This window comes from Leopardus geoffroyi, chromosome D3 (genome assembly GCF_018350155.1).
Source record: "Leopardus geoffroyi isolate Oge1 chromosome D3, O.geoffroyi_Oge1_pat1.0, whole genome shotgun sequence".
NCBI classification, from domain to species: domain Eukaryota; kingdom Metazoa; phylum Chordata; class Mammalia; order Carnivora; family Felidae; genus Leopardus; species Leopardus geoffroyi.
In genome coordinates, this window is record NC_059339.1 from 3191691 (window position 1) to 3206802 (window position 15112).

Genomic DNA, 15112 nt, shown 5'->3' on the forward strand with positions numbered 1-15112 from the left:
TGAGAACACCTGTTTTCAGTTCTTTTGAGCGTATGCCCAGGAGTGGAATCTGAGCTGGGGCCTGACCCGGGTCTGGCTGGCTTCTGAGTCTGTGTTTATAGCCAACAACCTTGCTGACACAGCACCAACCGGAAACTAATATACGATCCGGGGATTAAAACATGCAGAAGAGCAATTAGCCAGAAGCCTTGTTCCTTTGCACCCACCCCAGCCATCTTCCCGTCTTCCTCCCTGAGGTGATGATTGTTAACCATTTCTCACGCGAGCCGTCGGTGACTCTCTCCACAGTCCTCATTTGTATCCCCACGATTTCATGTTTTACCAACATCAGACGTTCTCCGGAAGCTCCCGGCTATTTGAGATGCCACTTTGCCTAATCTTGTGGCACCCTTCCCACCTTCTTCCTTAAGTTGTTGATGGCCACGCAATTATTTTTAATTCTTCAGTTGGTTATCTTTGTAGCTTTAAATAACATACGGCAATCTCCACGCCCTGATACAACCACATGGAATTTTCCATTGTCGCGTCGCCATGACCAGATGGCAATTTGTTTCCCATGTCTTTTGGCCTCCTTCTGTTAGCTAAACCTTTGTTTCATGGCACAGGGTTCAGAAACATTTACTCTTTGGCAACCCTAATTAAATAATAGCTCCTTTGTGAGTTGATTTTAAAAGTTGAAAATGAACACGAAATGAGTACACAATTGTGCAAATTGAGATTTTCATTTCACCATCAGAGAGACTCCTAGAATATAATTTTCCATCCTTCATCTTCAATGAAATGGCTCCTATGCCCTCAGCCGAATGACAGGCGCTTAGTCTCAGCCCCCAAAAGACAGGTTCTCTCCCTGCATCTTCCACCAGGAACCAGGAAATCCTTTTTGCTCAACCCAGAGCCGTGTTTTTCTTGTACGATTTATTGTTTTTCGGATTTCTCTAACCAGCTTCCCGCTTTCTCAAAGAGAAGAAATACACGTCTTCCTAATGTTGCTAAGATATTCCAGTTTTCCCCTCATTCCATCTCCTGAAATGCAGCCCTCCATTTTTCTTCCTGAAGAAAGAGGACAATGTCTCCAGTGAGACATTGACTTCGGGCTTCATTTGAGTTGATGCCCTCCTATGCCAGCTGCAGATACTACTGTTTTCTTGTCGGGGGATGCCCGCGTCACTTCTGCGGCTTCTTGGGTCCCCACCCTCTATTGGGTGACCATCATTGTCCCCCACAGGTCACTTCTGCAGACACAGGCAGGGCTTGGGTCTTGGCATATGTGCCAGTGGCCTCACTCATCCGTGCATAGGCTCAAATGTCGACGTCCAAGGTAATTTCCACGTAGACTTTCCAAGTAATCATCCTACATTTTTGCGGCTTTGAGCATTGCTGCTGAAACGTTTGCTGCAAGCCTGGTTCTTAATTCATTTACAGATATTTTTTCTCTCTTGGAGCTTCTGGGCTTTTCTTTTTTATCTATGAAGCTCTTAAATCTCCAAGCATGTCTTAGATGTGGGTGTTTTAAAAATGTGCTGTGTCTACATGAGGCGAACTCTCTTATTCTAAGGATTCATATCTCTCTATTATGCTGGAAACTTTTCTTTTATTATTTCTCTGATATTTTTCTTCCCTCCGTTGTTTGGAGTGTCTCTTGAGCAAGATCTTCTTGGTTGCTGACTCCCTCGGTATCCTATAAAAATTCTTCTAGTCATTCTTCACCTGTAGTTCCAGAAATGCTGTTTTTAAATTTCCAAGAGCACTTTTTTGGGGGGGTCATTATTGTTTTCTGATGGCTTCTTCACAATATTCTTGGGTTTTTAAAAAATGTTTATTTATTTTTGAGAGAGAGACAGACAGAGACAGAGCATGAGCAGGGAGGGGCAGAGAGAGAGGGAGACACAGAATCCGAAGCAGGCTCCAGGCTCTGAGCTGTCAGCACGGAGCCTGACGCAGGGCTCGAACTCATGAACTGTGAGATCTTGACCTGAGCCGAAGTCGGACACTCAACCGACTGAGCCACCCAGGTGCCCCACTTTTCTGTACTTTTTCATCTGTCCCTGAAACATTTTAGCACCAAGGGATGATTCTTTGGAATGTCAGCACTTGGGGGCAGGCTGGTGCCCCTCTTGGCACCACCAGCAACATCACGAATGCTGCATTGTCCTCCTTATGTGCAGGCTCTGCTGTGAGATGGGTACTGTCATTAATAGTCCCATTTTACAGATGAGAAAACGGAGGCACAGAGGAGCTAAGTGACTTTCCAGGGTCACGCAGCTGGAGTTTGGATTTTAAGCCAGACAAAAATGTAGCTTCCAAGTCCGTGGCGGCTTCACTGTTCTGTCTGTCTGTCTCCTGGGACTGTCCATTTGTCCTGCACAGAGGAGATGGTTAACACCTCGCATGTCATAGATACTCAGTGAATAGACCCTAAATTTTTAAAAAATGTTTTTACTTACTTTTGAGACAGAGAGAGAGAGACAGAGCGTGAGCAGGAGAGAGGCAGAGAGAGAGAGAGAGGGAGACACAGAATCCGAAGCAGGCTCCAGGCTCTGAGCTGTCAGCACAGAGCCCGACACGGGGCTCGAACCCACGAACCGTGAGATCATGACCTGAGCCGAAGTCGGACACCTAACCGACTGAGCCACCCAGGCGCCCCTTCACCATACTCTTGTGTTCTGGGTATGGCCACTCTGACAATGATGACGAGGGATCCTTGATGCAGGGATCCTTAATGAGGGACCTTCTGTCTCTGAAATACTTCTGTTTCCTGCAGATCTTCTTGCTTTATTGTTTGTTTCTCTCTGGCGATCCATTCCTATTTTGAGGCAGGCCATCCGCGTTTGCAGAATTTCCTAGTTGCCCCGCAGATGGTTTCTAACATTTAACCCCCCGCCAGCCTGCATGGTTACGTTGCTTCTGCCCCACCCCCTGCCCCCACTTGGATCCGTACAACAATCGCATTTGTGGCCGCTTTGGAGCCTATCACAGATGATAGACTCTTTCCATTCGCGGTCATCTGGCCATTCTGTAGATGCTTACTGATTCTTTACATTTCTTTTTCCGCCAGTTAGTACCTGGTCAGTACATGAAGAAGGCATCAAAGTAGGGAAGAGGGAGTTGAGAAGCCAAGGGAAGGAGAAATTCTCCTCTCCGGCATCTCTGAGCCCTCATTAAATCCCATCCCTTCTCTGCCTCCCCAAGTCTGAATTGTCTGCGGTCCCCGTTTTCCTTCCCCTCAGTGATAAGGAACAACCCAGGGGAGGAGTTGCTCTGTTCGCCCGGGAAGGGAGACGCAGCCGTCAGGTCCCACAATGACTTCCAGGGAGCAGTAGAAGGTGCGTGGCTACCGAGAAAAGAGACCTTTTGACACCTGCTCGCATTTCTCTCCTCTGGTCTATTCTTGCCATCGCATCAGGAATTTCTACCTTTTTCACTACATTGCCCCAAATGAAGAGAATCTGCCAAGCCACAGAGGCACCTTTCTGGACGTTATAAAGCGAGCTCTGCAGACGTGCAGGCGCGGGTTGAATCAGACAGAAAGCCCTCGTTATTCGGGCGTGCTTAGAGCATTCAGACCCGGGGGCACGGATTGCGGTCCCAGCAAATGCGACGTGACTGCAGACGCCCGGGGCCCTGCAAACTCCCCCGAGGGAAGGCAGATTGACGAGGGAAAAACCAGCAGAAGTTTATTAACGCGTGCGTCGCAAATACACTCCGGAGAACTCAGTGATGAGCCGCTCAAAGGGGTGGGTAGAACGCGCTGTAAGGCATCTTAACCAAAGGACGGTAACCTTGTGTAGAAGTGACAAGACGCAGGGTGGGGCTGTGTGCTTCCGGGGGCACATGCTGGGCCGAAAATACATGGCAGAAAGCAACGGCAGGGGAGGGTCGGTGTGTGCGTTGTGGGGTTTCTCCTGGCGCCCCGTCCGGGCGGGTCTGTGGCACGTGTGTGGCAGCACGGGCGTGAGCGGCAGTATGCACACGCGTGTTCGTTCCAACCCCTGGACACACAGGACTACGTCCCAGAGCCTGCGGGGGGAATGTTCTAGAACACAGAGCCATCAGCCTCCCCGACCCCCTCTCGCCACCGTCCAGAGCCACGAGGGGCCCCACTCATCAGTCACTCCAGAAGTAGGGGAGCCCTCCCGAAAGTCTGTCTTTAACCCAACAGAGAAAACCGAGCCAGGCCACGGCGCTGTGTGTCCACGTACGGTGGGAAGGGCCACGGGAGGGAGGCCGGCAGCGGAGATGGGCGCCGTCGCGGGTTCAGCCCCCTCTCTGGCCGGCTCCTCGGTTCTGAGGAGTTCTCAGCACAGAGGGCCCCGCAGAGGGCTGGCCCGAGGACCTGGCGGGCCCCCAGGGGGCACGAAGGCACGGCCCGCGGGTGTGGACACCACCTGCTTTGCTGCCTCTGTGCTCGACGTGGCAAAAACGTCCGTGCCCGGCTGTCTCCCCCTCTCTGCCCGATTCAGGAGAGCAGAGGAAACCCACGACGAGCCCGGGCTTACGGAGCATCCTCCGGGCACCCCACGCTGAGCGTGCTTTACGTGAGGGGCCGGGGGTGCGGTGGTTGGCGTGGACACCAGCCCCGGGCCGCCCCGTGTGCATCCCAGGGCCGAATGGAATGTGGCCGTCACTGACCGCCGTGGCCTCCTGCTGACTCCCTTTTCTCACTGGCAAAGCAGTGGCTGTAATAACATGCGCGCTTACACGGCTTGGCTGAGGGGAGCAGACGAGCTCGCGTTGAGCCCAGGCACAGTGCGTCGTTAGAGCTGTGTCCTCTCTCTGGTCAGCGTCTGAGCGCCCTGTGGCTGCGAACAACCCACGCCTACCCTCTTCCGGGCCTGGAGTCCTGACGGCAGGGCGTGGGCAGGACTGCGTCCCTTCTGGGGACTTTAGGGGACGATCCGCGTCCTGCCTGTGCCGGCTTCTCTGCCTCTGACGTCCTGTGTCCCTCGTCCCCTAGGCGGGTCCTCATAACGCCGCGCAAGGAGGCACATTCACAGCCTCCGGGAACTACTATGTAGACACCTCTGGAGGGTTATTCTGCAGACCGATGGAGGTAGACAGAACTATGAGGATTACACCTGTGCCGTTGGTATGTCTCCCTTAAACATAACAGGGAAGGTTCGTTTGGGCCGTGTCCTGAGAACGTTGCTACTCACAGTCAAACATAATGGTGGGGTTTCAGAGCCGGTACAGAATGGTCCTCTCTTTCGGGGTTGATGTGTGCATTCTAACCCATTCTTTTTTTTTTTTTTTTAAGTTCATTTATTTGGGGAGAGAGAGCACAAGCAGGGGAAGGACAGAGCGAGGGAGAGAGAGAATCCCAAGCAGGCTCCAGGCTGTCAGCTCAGAACCTGATGTGAGGCTCGAACCCACACACCGCGAGATCATGACCTGAGCCGAAACCAAGAGGCAGACGCTTAACCGACTGAGCCACCCAGGCGCGCTGTCCCCCCCCCCACCCCAATTCTAATCCATTCTGACCCAATCAGGATTTTTACCAGATCTGTTTGACTCTTGAATCCTTGTCCTAACCACTGTGTGGGAGAAGGGACTTAAAAAAATTTTTTTTAATGTTTGTTTATTTTTGAGAGAGAGAGACACAGGGAGACAGAGCATGAGCGGGACAGGGGCAGAGAGAGAGCGGGAGACACAGAATCTGAAGCAGGATCCAGGCTCTGAGCTGTCAGCACAGCGCCTGATGTGGGGCTCGAATACATGAACCGTGAGATTCGAAGTTGGACACTCAACCGACTGAGCCACCCAGGCGCCCCACAAGGAAAGGATTCTTAAGGTCATGTAAATGTTGAACACAAAAATTAACAGGGCCAACAGCTCAGCTGGACTAGTTCTCACTTTGCCTTTTGCTTGTTCACACAGCAGAGGTTTCTGGGCGTCGTGCTGAGAGCACAAAGGCACCTGTGTATCCACAGGCCAGAATCCGTCCCGTCCTTCCATGCGTCCCCTCCCCCCGTGTACTTTGCTCGGTAAACCGATGCGTGCCTTCATGTCGTGCTCAGAGTAAATCACATTTAACGCACAGCGTGGGCACTTACTTCTTAAAGACTCCTCTGGTGGGTCCTTTTGCAAGAAGGCAAAGCTTTGGGGATGGTGACCAGTCCGTGTCATGTTAAAAAATTACCTGTAGCAGATACAAATTTTAATACTCAAACTGGAAGTCTGTGAGACATGTATCTTGGTTTTTATTCCATCAATTTAATTTCTGTTAGGGCAGATAGCCCTAAACACCTACATCAAAGAGCTCCCTTACGCTCAAAGTGGTTTGATCACCGTGGGTTTCATGCACACAGAAGGAGGACAGGTGTGGGGTGGTTTGGGACAGGCTTACGAGGTCTCCTCCAGGCCCCACGACAGGTGGGAACCCTAGAATGATCCCGTGGATTCTAGAGCAGCCCGGCTGGGACCAAGTCCTGGAGGGGCCCAGCAGCTGCCTGTGTGGATGGACGGCTCACCCAGATGGGGTCCTCCCCTCACCCCTTCCTATAATTTCCTGGCACAAGTTCAGCCTGTTGGAGCTTAGGTGTATCCCTAGGGAGCAAGGGGGGGGGGGATATGAATTGCTTGAAATTAAATTCTCATTCCTAAAGGTAAAAGACTTCATAAGAACAATTTATTTCAGTCATGGCAAAAAGTGATATATATTTTTTTTTACAGACCTGAGCTTTGTGGCCTAAAAGACATTCCACTGGAAATAAGTTTTCTTATCTTGAGGTTGTTTAGATTGGAAGCCCGTTTACTTTTACTATATTAAGTCATTTATTTATTGTTTAGGTCATTTGTGAAGACGCAGAAGATTCTGGAACCTTCCGTGTCTGCCTGAGGCCATGAGCGTCCTCGCTATAACCAGCAAGACTAGTCATTTAGAGTAGAAATGAGAAACATCCTCTTACTCGCGACTTGTGAACTTTGACTCTGGGTGATACCAATCGTTCCCCTTCGTGGAATTGATTGCCTTTATCGGAAGGCGCCCGATACCGGTTTGAACACGGCTGCGCACTGGGGTCATCTCAGTCGCCAGATCTTTATAAATCGTGGGGTCTGCTGCACTTTGCGTCTCTCTTCTTGGCTGGGAAACCATGCCGGGCTGCCCTGGCACGAGGACTTCATTTACACCAGGCAATGAGACCGAAGGGAACGTGGGGAGAGAGACTACTTCCTACTGGTTTGCACACACCAACGCACTGTGGGCCGGTGGCCGTTCACCCTGCTTCACGCGGAACCGGCCTCCTGGGCCACAGCGCTCCACACAGGCGTTTCTACCCACGTCATTTGTTGGAGTTTTATTTGCTTCCACCTTTCGATCATGACCTTAGCTAGTAGAGGAACCATCTGCCAGTTGCACAAGTCCTAGCCTTCCTCTGAACCCCACGTGCGACCTTAGCAAGTCCCCACGGACGTCTGTCTCGGGTGGCGCTCCTGCAGGAGCAGAACGTAGGACAAAGATCTGGGCGCAGGGGACTAAAGTTGCATGTTCCGGCTTGAGTAACGTTCCTCTGAAGTTCGTGTCCTCCCAGAACCCCACATTGTGACCTTTATTTGGAAAGTGGGTCTTTGCAGACGTGATTACTGTAGTGGTGGATTAGGGTGAGCCCCGAAGCCAGTGACTGGGGTCCTTTATTAGGGCAGAGGCACAGGGACCCACAGAGACCAGACAATGTGAAGACTGAGACAGAGATTGGGATGAATTGGGATGAGGCAGCCGCAGGTTAGGGAAAGCCCGGAGCTGCCGGAAGCTGGAAGGGGCAAAGAGAGACTTTCCCCGGAGCCTCCGGAGCGAGCGTGGTCCACCTGACACATCTGGCCCTCTGAACTGTGAATCAATTTCTGTCCCCCTCCCCCATGCCAGCATCGTTAACATACGGTGCTGCATTATTTCCAGGTGACAATATAGCGATTCAGAAATTGTCTGCAGTGCTCGTGGCAAGTGCCTCCTTAATTACCCTCCCCTATTTCGCCAACCCCCACCCACCTCCCCTCCGGTAACCATCAGTGTGCTCTCTGTAGTGAAGAGTCTGCTTTCGGTCTCTTTTCCTTCCCTGGATTGTTTTGTTGCCTAAATCCCACGTATGAGGGAAATCCTATGGTATTTGTCTTTCTCTGACTTGTTTCACTGAGCATTATATTCTCGAGCTCTATCCATGTCGTTGCAAATGGCAAGATTTCATTCTTTTGATGGCTGAGTAATATTCCATTGTGCGCACACACACACACACACACACACACCTTCTTTACCCATTCATCTACTGATGGATGCTTGGGCTGCTCCCATAATGTGGCTCTTGTAGGGTGCATGTATCCCTCTGGATTCGTGTTTTCGTATTCTTTGGGTAAATACAATAAATTCTTCGGGCAATTGCTGGACTGTAGGGTAGTTCTATTTTTCACTCCTTGAGAGCCCTCTGTATTGTTTTCCAGAGCGGCTGCACCGGTTTGCGTTCCCATCAGCAGGGCACGAGGGCTCCCCTTTCTCCACATGCTCGCCAGCATCTGTTGTTTCCTGAGTTGTTAATTTCAGCCTTTCTAACCAGTGTGAGTTGGCCTCTCAGTGTGGTTTTGTTTTGCATTTCCCTGATGATGAGTGACGCTGAACATCTTTTCACACGTCTGTTGGCCATCTGGATGTCTTCTTTGGAGAAGTGTCTGTTCATGTCTTCTGCCCGGGTTTTTGAAATGGATTATTTGTGGGTTTTTTGTATGTTGAGTTGTATCAGCTCTTTATATATTTTAGGTACTAATCCTTAACGGATATGTCGTCTGCAAACACCTTCTCCCATTCCGTAAGTTGTCTTTATGACAGGATAAATTTCTGCTGTCTTAAGTCACCCAGGCTGTTACAACAGCCCCAGGACACTGACACGTGCGGTACTCGCCACGCTTCGTGATGTAAAACGTTCCTGCCTTGCCTGGTTTCCAGGTACCAGTGAGATGTCCCTGAGTGAGGATTTGGGAAGAGCGTCCCACAATCAGATTTTGTGAGCCAGGGTGAACTGGCTGCGGAGCATCCCCGGATGGGGCTCAACACACCTCCGAGTCACCCCCCGCCCCGCCAGGCACACGTCCGGCATGACGGAGCGCCCCGGCACTCGGCGGCTTACAATGCAGACATTTATGGCCTCGCGGTGCCTGTGGCCGAAGTCTCTGCGAACAGGAAAGCCGGTGGCTCTGGCTGGGGGTCTCCTGATGCTGTGGAGCTTCCGCCAGGCCTCTGTCATCTGAAGGCTTGACTGGGGCAGGGGCCCTGCCTCCCCCACTCGTCACAGCAGGGGAGTTGCCGGAGCGTTCCTACCACGAGGCCACTGCCGTCCCGCAGGATGAGTGACCCAAGAGAGGAAACCGCAGTGCTTTTGGGAACACGATCGCCTCTTGTGTGAGCCGTTCCTCACCCACACCAGCTGTCTGCAGTGCGGGAGGGGGCCACACCGGACGTGAGCTCCAAGGCGCCTTGGACCCCCTCCCTCTGGCTCCCGATGGGCCCTGGCGGTGGGGCTGCTTACCAGGACGGCAGCTCCCTGGCTGTTCCGAATCCTGCGGTCTGGGTCGGTCACGCCGCACCAGGAGGGCTGGGAACATGAGGGTCGGGGAGTGCGGGCAGGCACTGACAAGGTCTGCTGCGTCCACTCTGCAGAACGCATGCCCGCCTCCTTCTATCTCCCCGGCCACCGCCTCCGGCGAAGGCCCGCCATCTTTTACCAGGACGGTCACAAAATGCCTCGTGATCCAGCTCCCTTCCCAAAGCTCTGTTCTCACGGGGGCAAGGCCCAGGCCTCAGATTCAGGGAATCTGAGGCTCGCAGCCTGCAGTGGCCTCGCCCTCCCCCTGCTCACTGCACTTCCTGCCTTCCCCCCTGCCATCTCCGTGGCCCTCACCGCCTTCCAGCCACCCTGGTGATGTCTGGTTCTCCAAGGCAACATCGGCCGGCTCTGGCTGCAGGGCCTTTGCACCTACCCTCGTTGAACTGCAAACCATTATCCAGACATAACCTTGTGTCGTGACCTGCCAAACAGTCCCTTTCCACCAATGGCGCCTGATTATTCTTCGCCACATCGGCTTATGTCCTTTGTGGTGCCATTTAGTTGCAATCTGATATCATCTCGTTGATTTTGTTCATGTTTGTGTTATCTGCCTCCCCCCCCCTGCCACCCCGCCCTCGTGAGAATACGGGTTCCATGTGGATAGGGACCCCGGTGCTCCTGTCTGTGGTCATATTCCCAGTACGGAGCCTTTGAGACTCAGCCACGGCCAGTCTCTGCACGTATTAGCTGACGGGACGGTGAATGTACTTCATCCTCTGTCGGGGCCCCGGTCTCCGTCCTGTGCCGTCTAACCCCGTCCTGTCACATGTAGCGTGACGGCTCTCTCTTTCTGTGGCTGACACCGTGCTCTGAAGGCACGACACACTCAGTCCTCACAGATGAAACGGCCCCAGCCTTCCGACCGTGCTCTCACTCGGAGGACAGAGAAAATCAGAGAAAATGTAAATCTTGACCCCGAACTTAACCCACGTTTTTAAGATCAATGAAATTTCACAGTCTGGTAACTTCTTTCCACCCAAATGCCCTTTTTGACAGAAAAAAAAAAAAAAAAAAAAAAAAAAAAAAGGCTTTCGGACATTTTTGGCCGGTAGAATATAAATTGGAAAAAAATGTCCCAATTTGCTTCATTCTGTGAAACATTATCTAATGTTCTCCCTGAAAGAGAAACCAAACGGTGATCTGGCTTTCCTCTACTCCTCGGCTCTATTTCATAAACCTGGCTTCATCCGAGTTTTCCGATGAGCACCTACATCTCAAAGAAGTGCTAAGTCAGAGCCCTTGGGTTTTCCTTTTGTTTATTTGTTTGCTTGTAGGAGTCAGCGAGCCTCCTGTCCAAACACTTAGGAAACCCACCCAACGCAGCCGTTTTCCAGCTGGACATTTCAAGATGCAGAGACCAGTATGAAAACCTCGGCATCTGGTCGAAGGTTTGACTGTCCTGGGCCTCAGTGAAGAAGAACTCGGCCTGAATGCCCATTTGGACAGCTGCCCTGTGTCCTGTGCACTTGGCCTGTGTCCCCAGCAGCGCCGAGAGGGGGGAAAGTGACTTCCACAGATGTGAGCCGGGCTCCAGCGTGGGGCCAGGCCCAGCTCTCCCCGCCTGCGTGGGGCCGGGGAGGTCAGCTAGCACCTGGAATGCACCCCATGTATTGGGCCAAGCCGCGTGTCCGCAGATGGCTTCCCTGAGCTTCGTGGCCGCCACGGTGCCCCCATCAGAGGCTTTCCTGGGGTCCACCTCTGCACACCTGTTCCGGTGAACCGGTCACAGTGGTCTGTGAAGACACCCCCCGGGTGCATCCCGTCCACCCCCCTCTGCACACCGTCCCTTCCAGCATCCAGCGCCCTTGGCTGTGAGGGGACTCCCTGACGCCTACCTGCCTGGAGGTGAGCGTGCCTGGGGGTGTCTATCCTCCCAGGGCAGCTCTTAACCAGAAACCCCGTTGGGAGAGGACTGTCAGCTTAGCCTTTAACCCTCCGCATCATTGGTGTCATTAGATTCTTCGTCACTGCCCCATTCACGTGCAGTTCAGGGACTGGCAAATGCCTCACGGGGAAATCGTGCCCTTCTTACCGGGCTCCCTTCCCTGCAAGCCCTTTTCTCAGGACTCCGGGCCCACAGCTCCGCGCTGCCTCCGTAGTCCTGGATATAATTTTTGTCTGTCCAGCCCAGTGAGCCTGCTCTGAGCTCTGGCTGTGCCATTTTGTTCAGGCTCTGAGCTAAGCCCCCAAGAGGAAGCATGGTGGCAGATGGGGGCTCACTCCGTAGCCTCCCCACCTCCCTGGGGTCTTTGCCCTCTGACGCCCCCGCCCGGGAGGCTCTCTGGAGCCTCGAAACGGCTGCTTTTTGGACTTGACACCGGTTGTGCTGTTATTCTGTACGGGACAGGCAGTCTGATGGAGCCCACCGGCCCCGGGCCATGCAAGGCGAGGCTGGCTCTCGCTGCGACCGCTTTTGCGTCTTCCCACAGCGCCCCTTGTGCCTCTGGGTGCAGAGCGTGGCCCGTGGCCTCCTCCCGGAAGGTGCAGTCTGAATGTCTCGCCTGGCAAGCAGGGGGCACTCTGGCTCAAAGGAGTGGGCTCGGCCTCTCCTCCAGGCGGAAGCTTCTCGGCCAGCAAAGATGGGCTTGATTTCAGTCTCGGGGCTCCCCGTCCCCCTGGCGGGGCCCCGCCTGTACCTCACAGCCTGTGCCTCCACACGTGACTTTCGTGACCATACGTCTTCCGTCGAGGGCCACAGAACCGTCCCTGTTCGTGATGCTTAAAATCAGTGTTTGCACTTTGACCTCAACTCTGGAGGAAAGAAGAAATCTGAGAGCAAAAACCTGGAAGGTCACTGCCGAAGCACCAGCACAGGCAAATTGCTGTTTTCACAAACACTTCGCTTACGAGCTGCGTTTAAAATGAAAAAAAAAAAAAAAAAATTAATTTAAGTCACATCTGTAATGGTACGTTTTCTTTTAAAAAAAAAATTAAAAATTTTGTTAGATGCTTATTTATTTTTGAGAGATAGAGACACAGAGCTCAAGCAGGGGAAGGACAGAGAGAGAGGGAGACACAGAATCCAAAGCAGGCTCCAGGCTCTGAGCTGTCAGCACAGAGCCCGATGCAGGGCTTGAACTCACGGACTGCAAGATCATGACCTGAGCCGAAGTCGGACGCTCAACCAACTGAGCCACCCAGGCGCCCCTATTATTATATATATATATATTTTAAATTTTTTAAATGTTTTATTTATTTTTGAGACAGAGAGTGAACAGGGGAAGGACAGAGAGAGAGGGAGACACAGAATCCAAAGCAGGCTCCAGGCTCTGAGCTGTCAGCACTGAGCCCGACGCGGGGCTCAAACCCACGAACTGTGAGATCATGACCTGAGCCGAAGTCAGACACTCAACTGACTAAGCCACCCAGGCACCCCTGAGGACATTATTTTTATTGTATTTATTTATTATTGTTTTTTTTTTTTTTTTGAGAGAGACAGAGCATGAGTGGGGGAAGGGGCAGAGAGAGAGGGAGACGCAGAATCCGAAGCAGGCTCCAGGCTCTGAGCTGTCAGCACTGAGCCCGACGCGGGGCTCAAACCCACGAACTGCGAGATCTTGACCTGAGCCGAAGTCGGACGCTTAACCGACCGAGCCCCCCAGGCACCCCAGTTTTACTACATTTTTAATGCTAGAAACTTTATGCAAAGCTTGCCTTAGTGTAGTAATTAGGACCACAATCTTTGGGATACAGGCATGGGCTTGAGGACCGGTCTGGCTATGTCCTGGGCGTGACCTTGGGCAGGATGCTCAGAGCCTGCTTCTTCGTCTGTGACATGGAGCCAATGCACCTGCCTCGGAGGGTGGCCAGGGAGTAAGGGAAGTTCAACACTGGGCCTGGCTGACACCTGTTCAATGGAGTGGCTCTTCTTTATTATCGTACTTACGGCTAATGTTAAAAAGCATTAATGTTAATAGTGTCGATGCATTATTGCTAATATTAATAAAGATTCACGCTAATGCCTGCAAATATTCGGTATCTATTTCACACGAGAAAGAGCAGATTCGTGTTTGGAGAGGCCGTGCGGGTCCGGCTGGGGCACACAGCCGCGAACAGAGCAGTGGGGTGCACGCCGCCCATCACGCACCAAGCCCGCTGTTGCACCCACCGCTCTGGGCTCTAGCTGCCCCCTTCCCTGCCTCCTCCCCGCCCCGGCTGCAAGCGTCTCCTTTGTTCCACCTTCTGCGTGCTGCCCAGGGCCAGGCACACAGCGGGCGTTCGGTCGGTGTCTGCTAAGTGAATAATGAGACCAGCAACCAGGAGACAGGCCACTCTCGTTCTACTGGATCGTTGTAACAGGAAGAGGTACAGCTGGTCTCTCTGAACAGTCCCAGTGCTGTGGTGACCCCCTCCCCAGACTCAGACGCACGTCATTGTAAAGAAGATGGTGCCTTCTAGGAGAAGGTCCCTGCACAGCTCACCTGGGGCCTTCTTTGCAGAAGGAGCTGGCACGCACCCTCGGGAACAAATCAGAGGTTGTGGGTCTGCAGACTCGTTCAGTGCCTTCACAGGCTCACATGTCAAGAGGGAGGCAGGCGGGCGGGCTTGGAGGGTGGGTGCGGCATCGGTGCTCAGAATAAAAGAGAATAGGGGATCCTGACGCCCGATCCGATGTGTTTTAGGGTCTCACAGTTTGTTAACGTACCGTTTATTCAGTGTACGTACGCACGTGGGAGACCTCGCCCTCTGATCCCACCCAGGACACACGCGGAAGGGAGGGGCTCCGGCCCCAAGTTGGAGGTTGGGACGTGCGCTCCCGTGTCACACACCCCAGTCAGGGGAGGGCGGGACTGACGTGTTGTCTGCGGACAGCACCAGCTTTTAATGGGAGTTGGTATCGCTTCCATAGCCCAGGGCGGCCGACCAATCCCAGCCTCCCCAGAGACGCTGCGTGGGACACGGGTCTTCAGGTTTCCTTTCCTAATTTATCCCTTAATTGCAATATACTTGACATTCAACATGGTGTGAGCTTCAGATGCACACTGTGTTAATTTGGAAAATAAAAAGGGTCTCCCCATTTTATTTTTTATTTTTTATTTTTTTTAAATTTTTTTTTTCAACGTTTATTTATTTTTGGGACAGAGAGAGACAGAGCATGAACGAGGGAGGGGCAGAGAGAGAGGGAGACACAGAATCGGAAACAGGCTCCAGGCTCTGAGCCATCAGCCCAGAGCCCGACGCGGGGCTCGAACTCACGGACCGCGAGATCGTGACCTGGCTGAAGTCGGACGCTTAACCGACTGCGCCACCCAGGCGCCCCGGTCTCCCCATTTTAAAACACAGGTCGGTCCCAGGGGAAACGGGACCAGGCGGTCACCCTGACCTGGCCTCTTGGCTGTCCACCAACGAGAGCGGGGGTGTTCCCTGAGCCTCCTGCCCGGGGAGGAAGACCTCAGCGGCCCTCCTGTCTCACAGGCTCGGAACTGGCACAGCTCAGCTCACCGGAGTGGACCGCGTGAGTTATGTGCCCAGCGCCAGCGTCCGGCTTGTTGCGGGAGCGCACGGGTGGGGCGTGCCTGGGTCTG

The 15112-nt window shown here is 53.0% G+C and overlaps 1 protein-coding gene across 1 annotated transcript in view; it reads left to right on the forward strand.

Annotated features, from left to right (window-relative positions):
• Positions 1 to 12503, forward strand: part of SLC15A4 (solute carrier family 15 member 4) — an 85411-nt gene extending 72908 nt beyond the window's left edge. The window contains exon 8 of the mRNA XM_045459610.1: positions 10862 to 12503. Coding sequence (XP_045315566.1) covers positions 10862 to 10953 — 92 coding nt within the window. The 3' untranslated portion in view covers positions 10954 to 12503. The remainder of the gene's footprint in view (positions 1 to 10861) is intronic.
• Positions 12504 to 15112: the final 2609 nt, after the last annotated feature.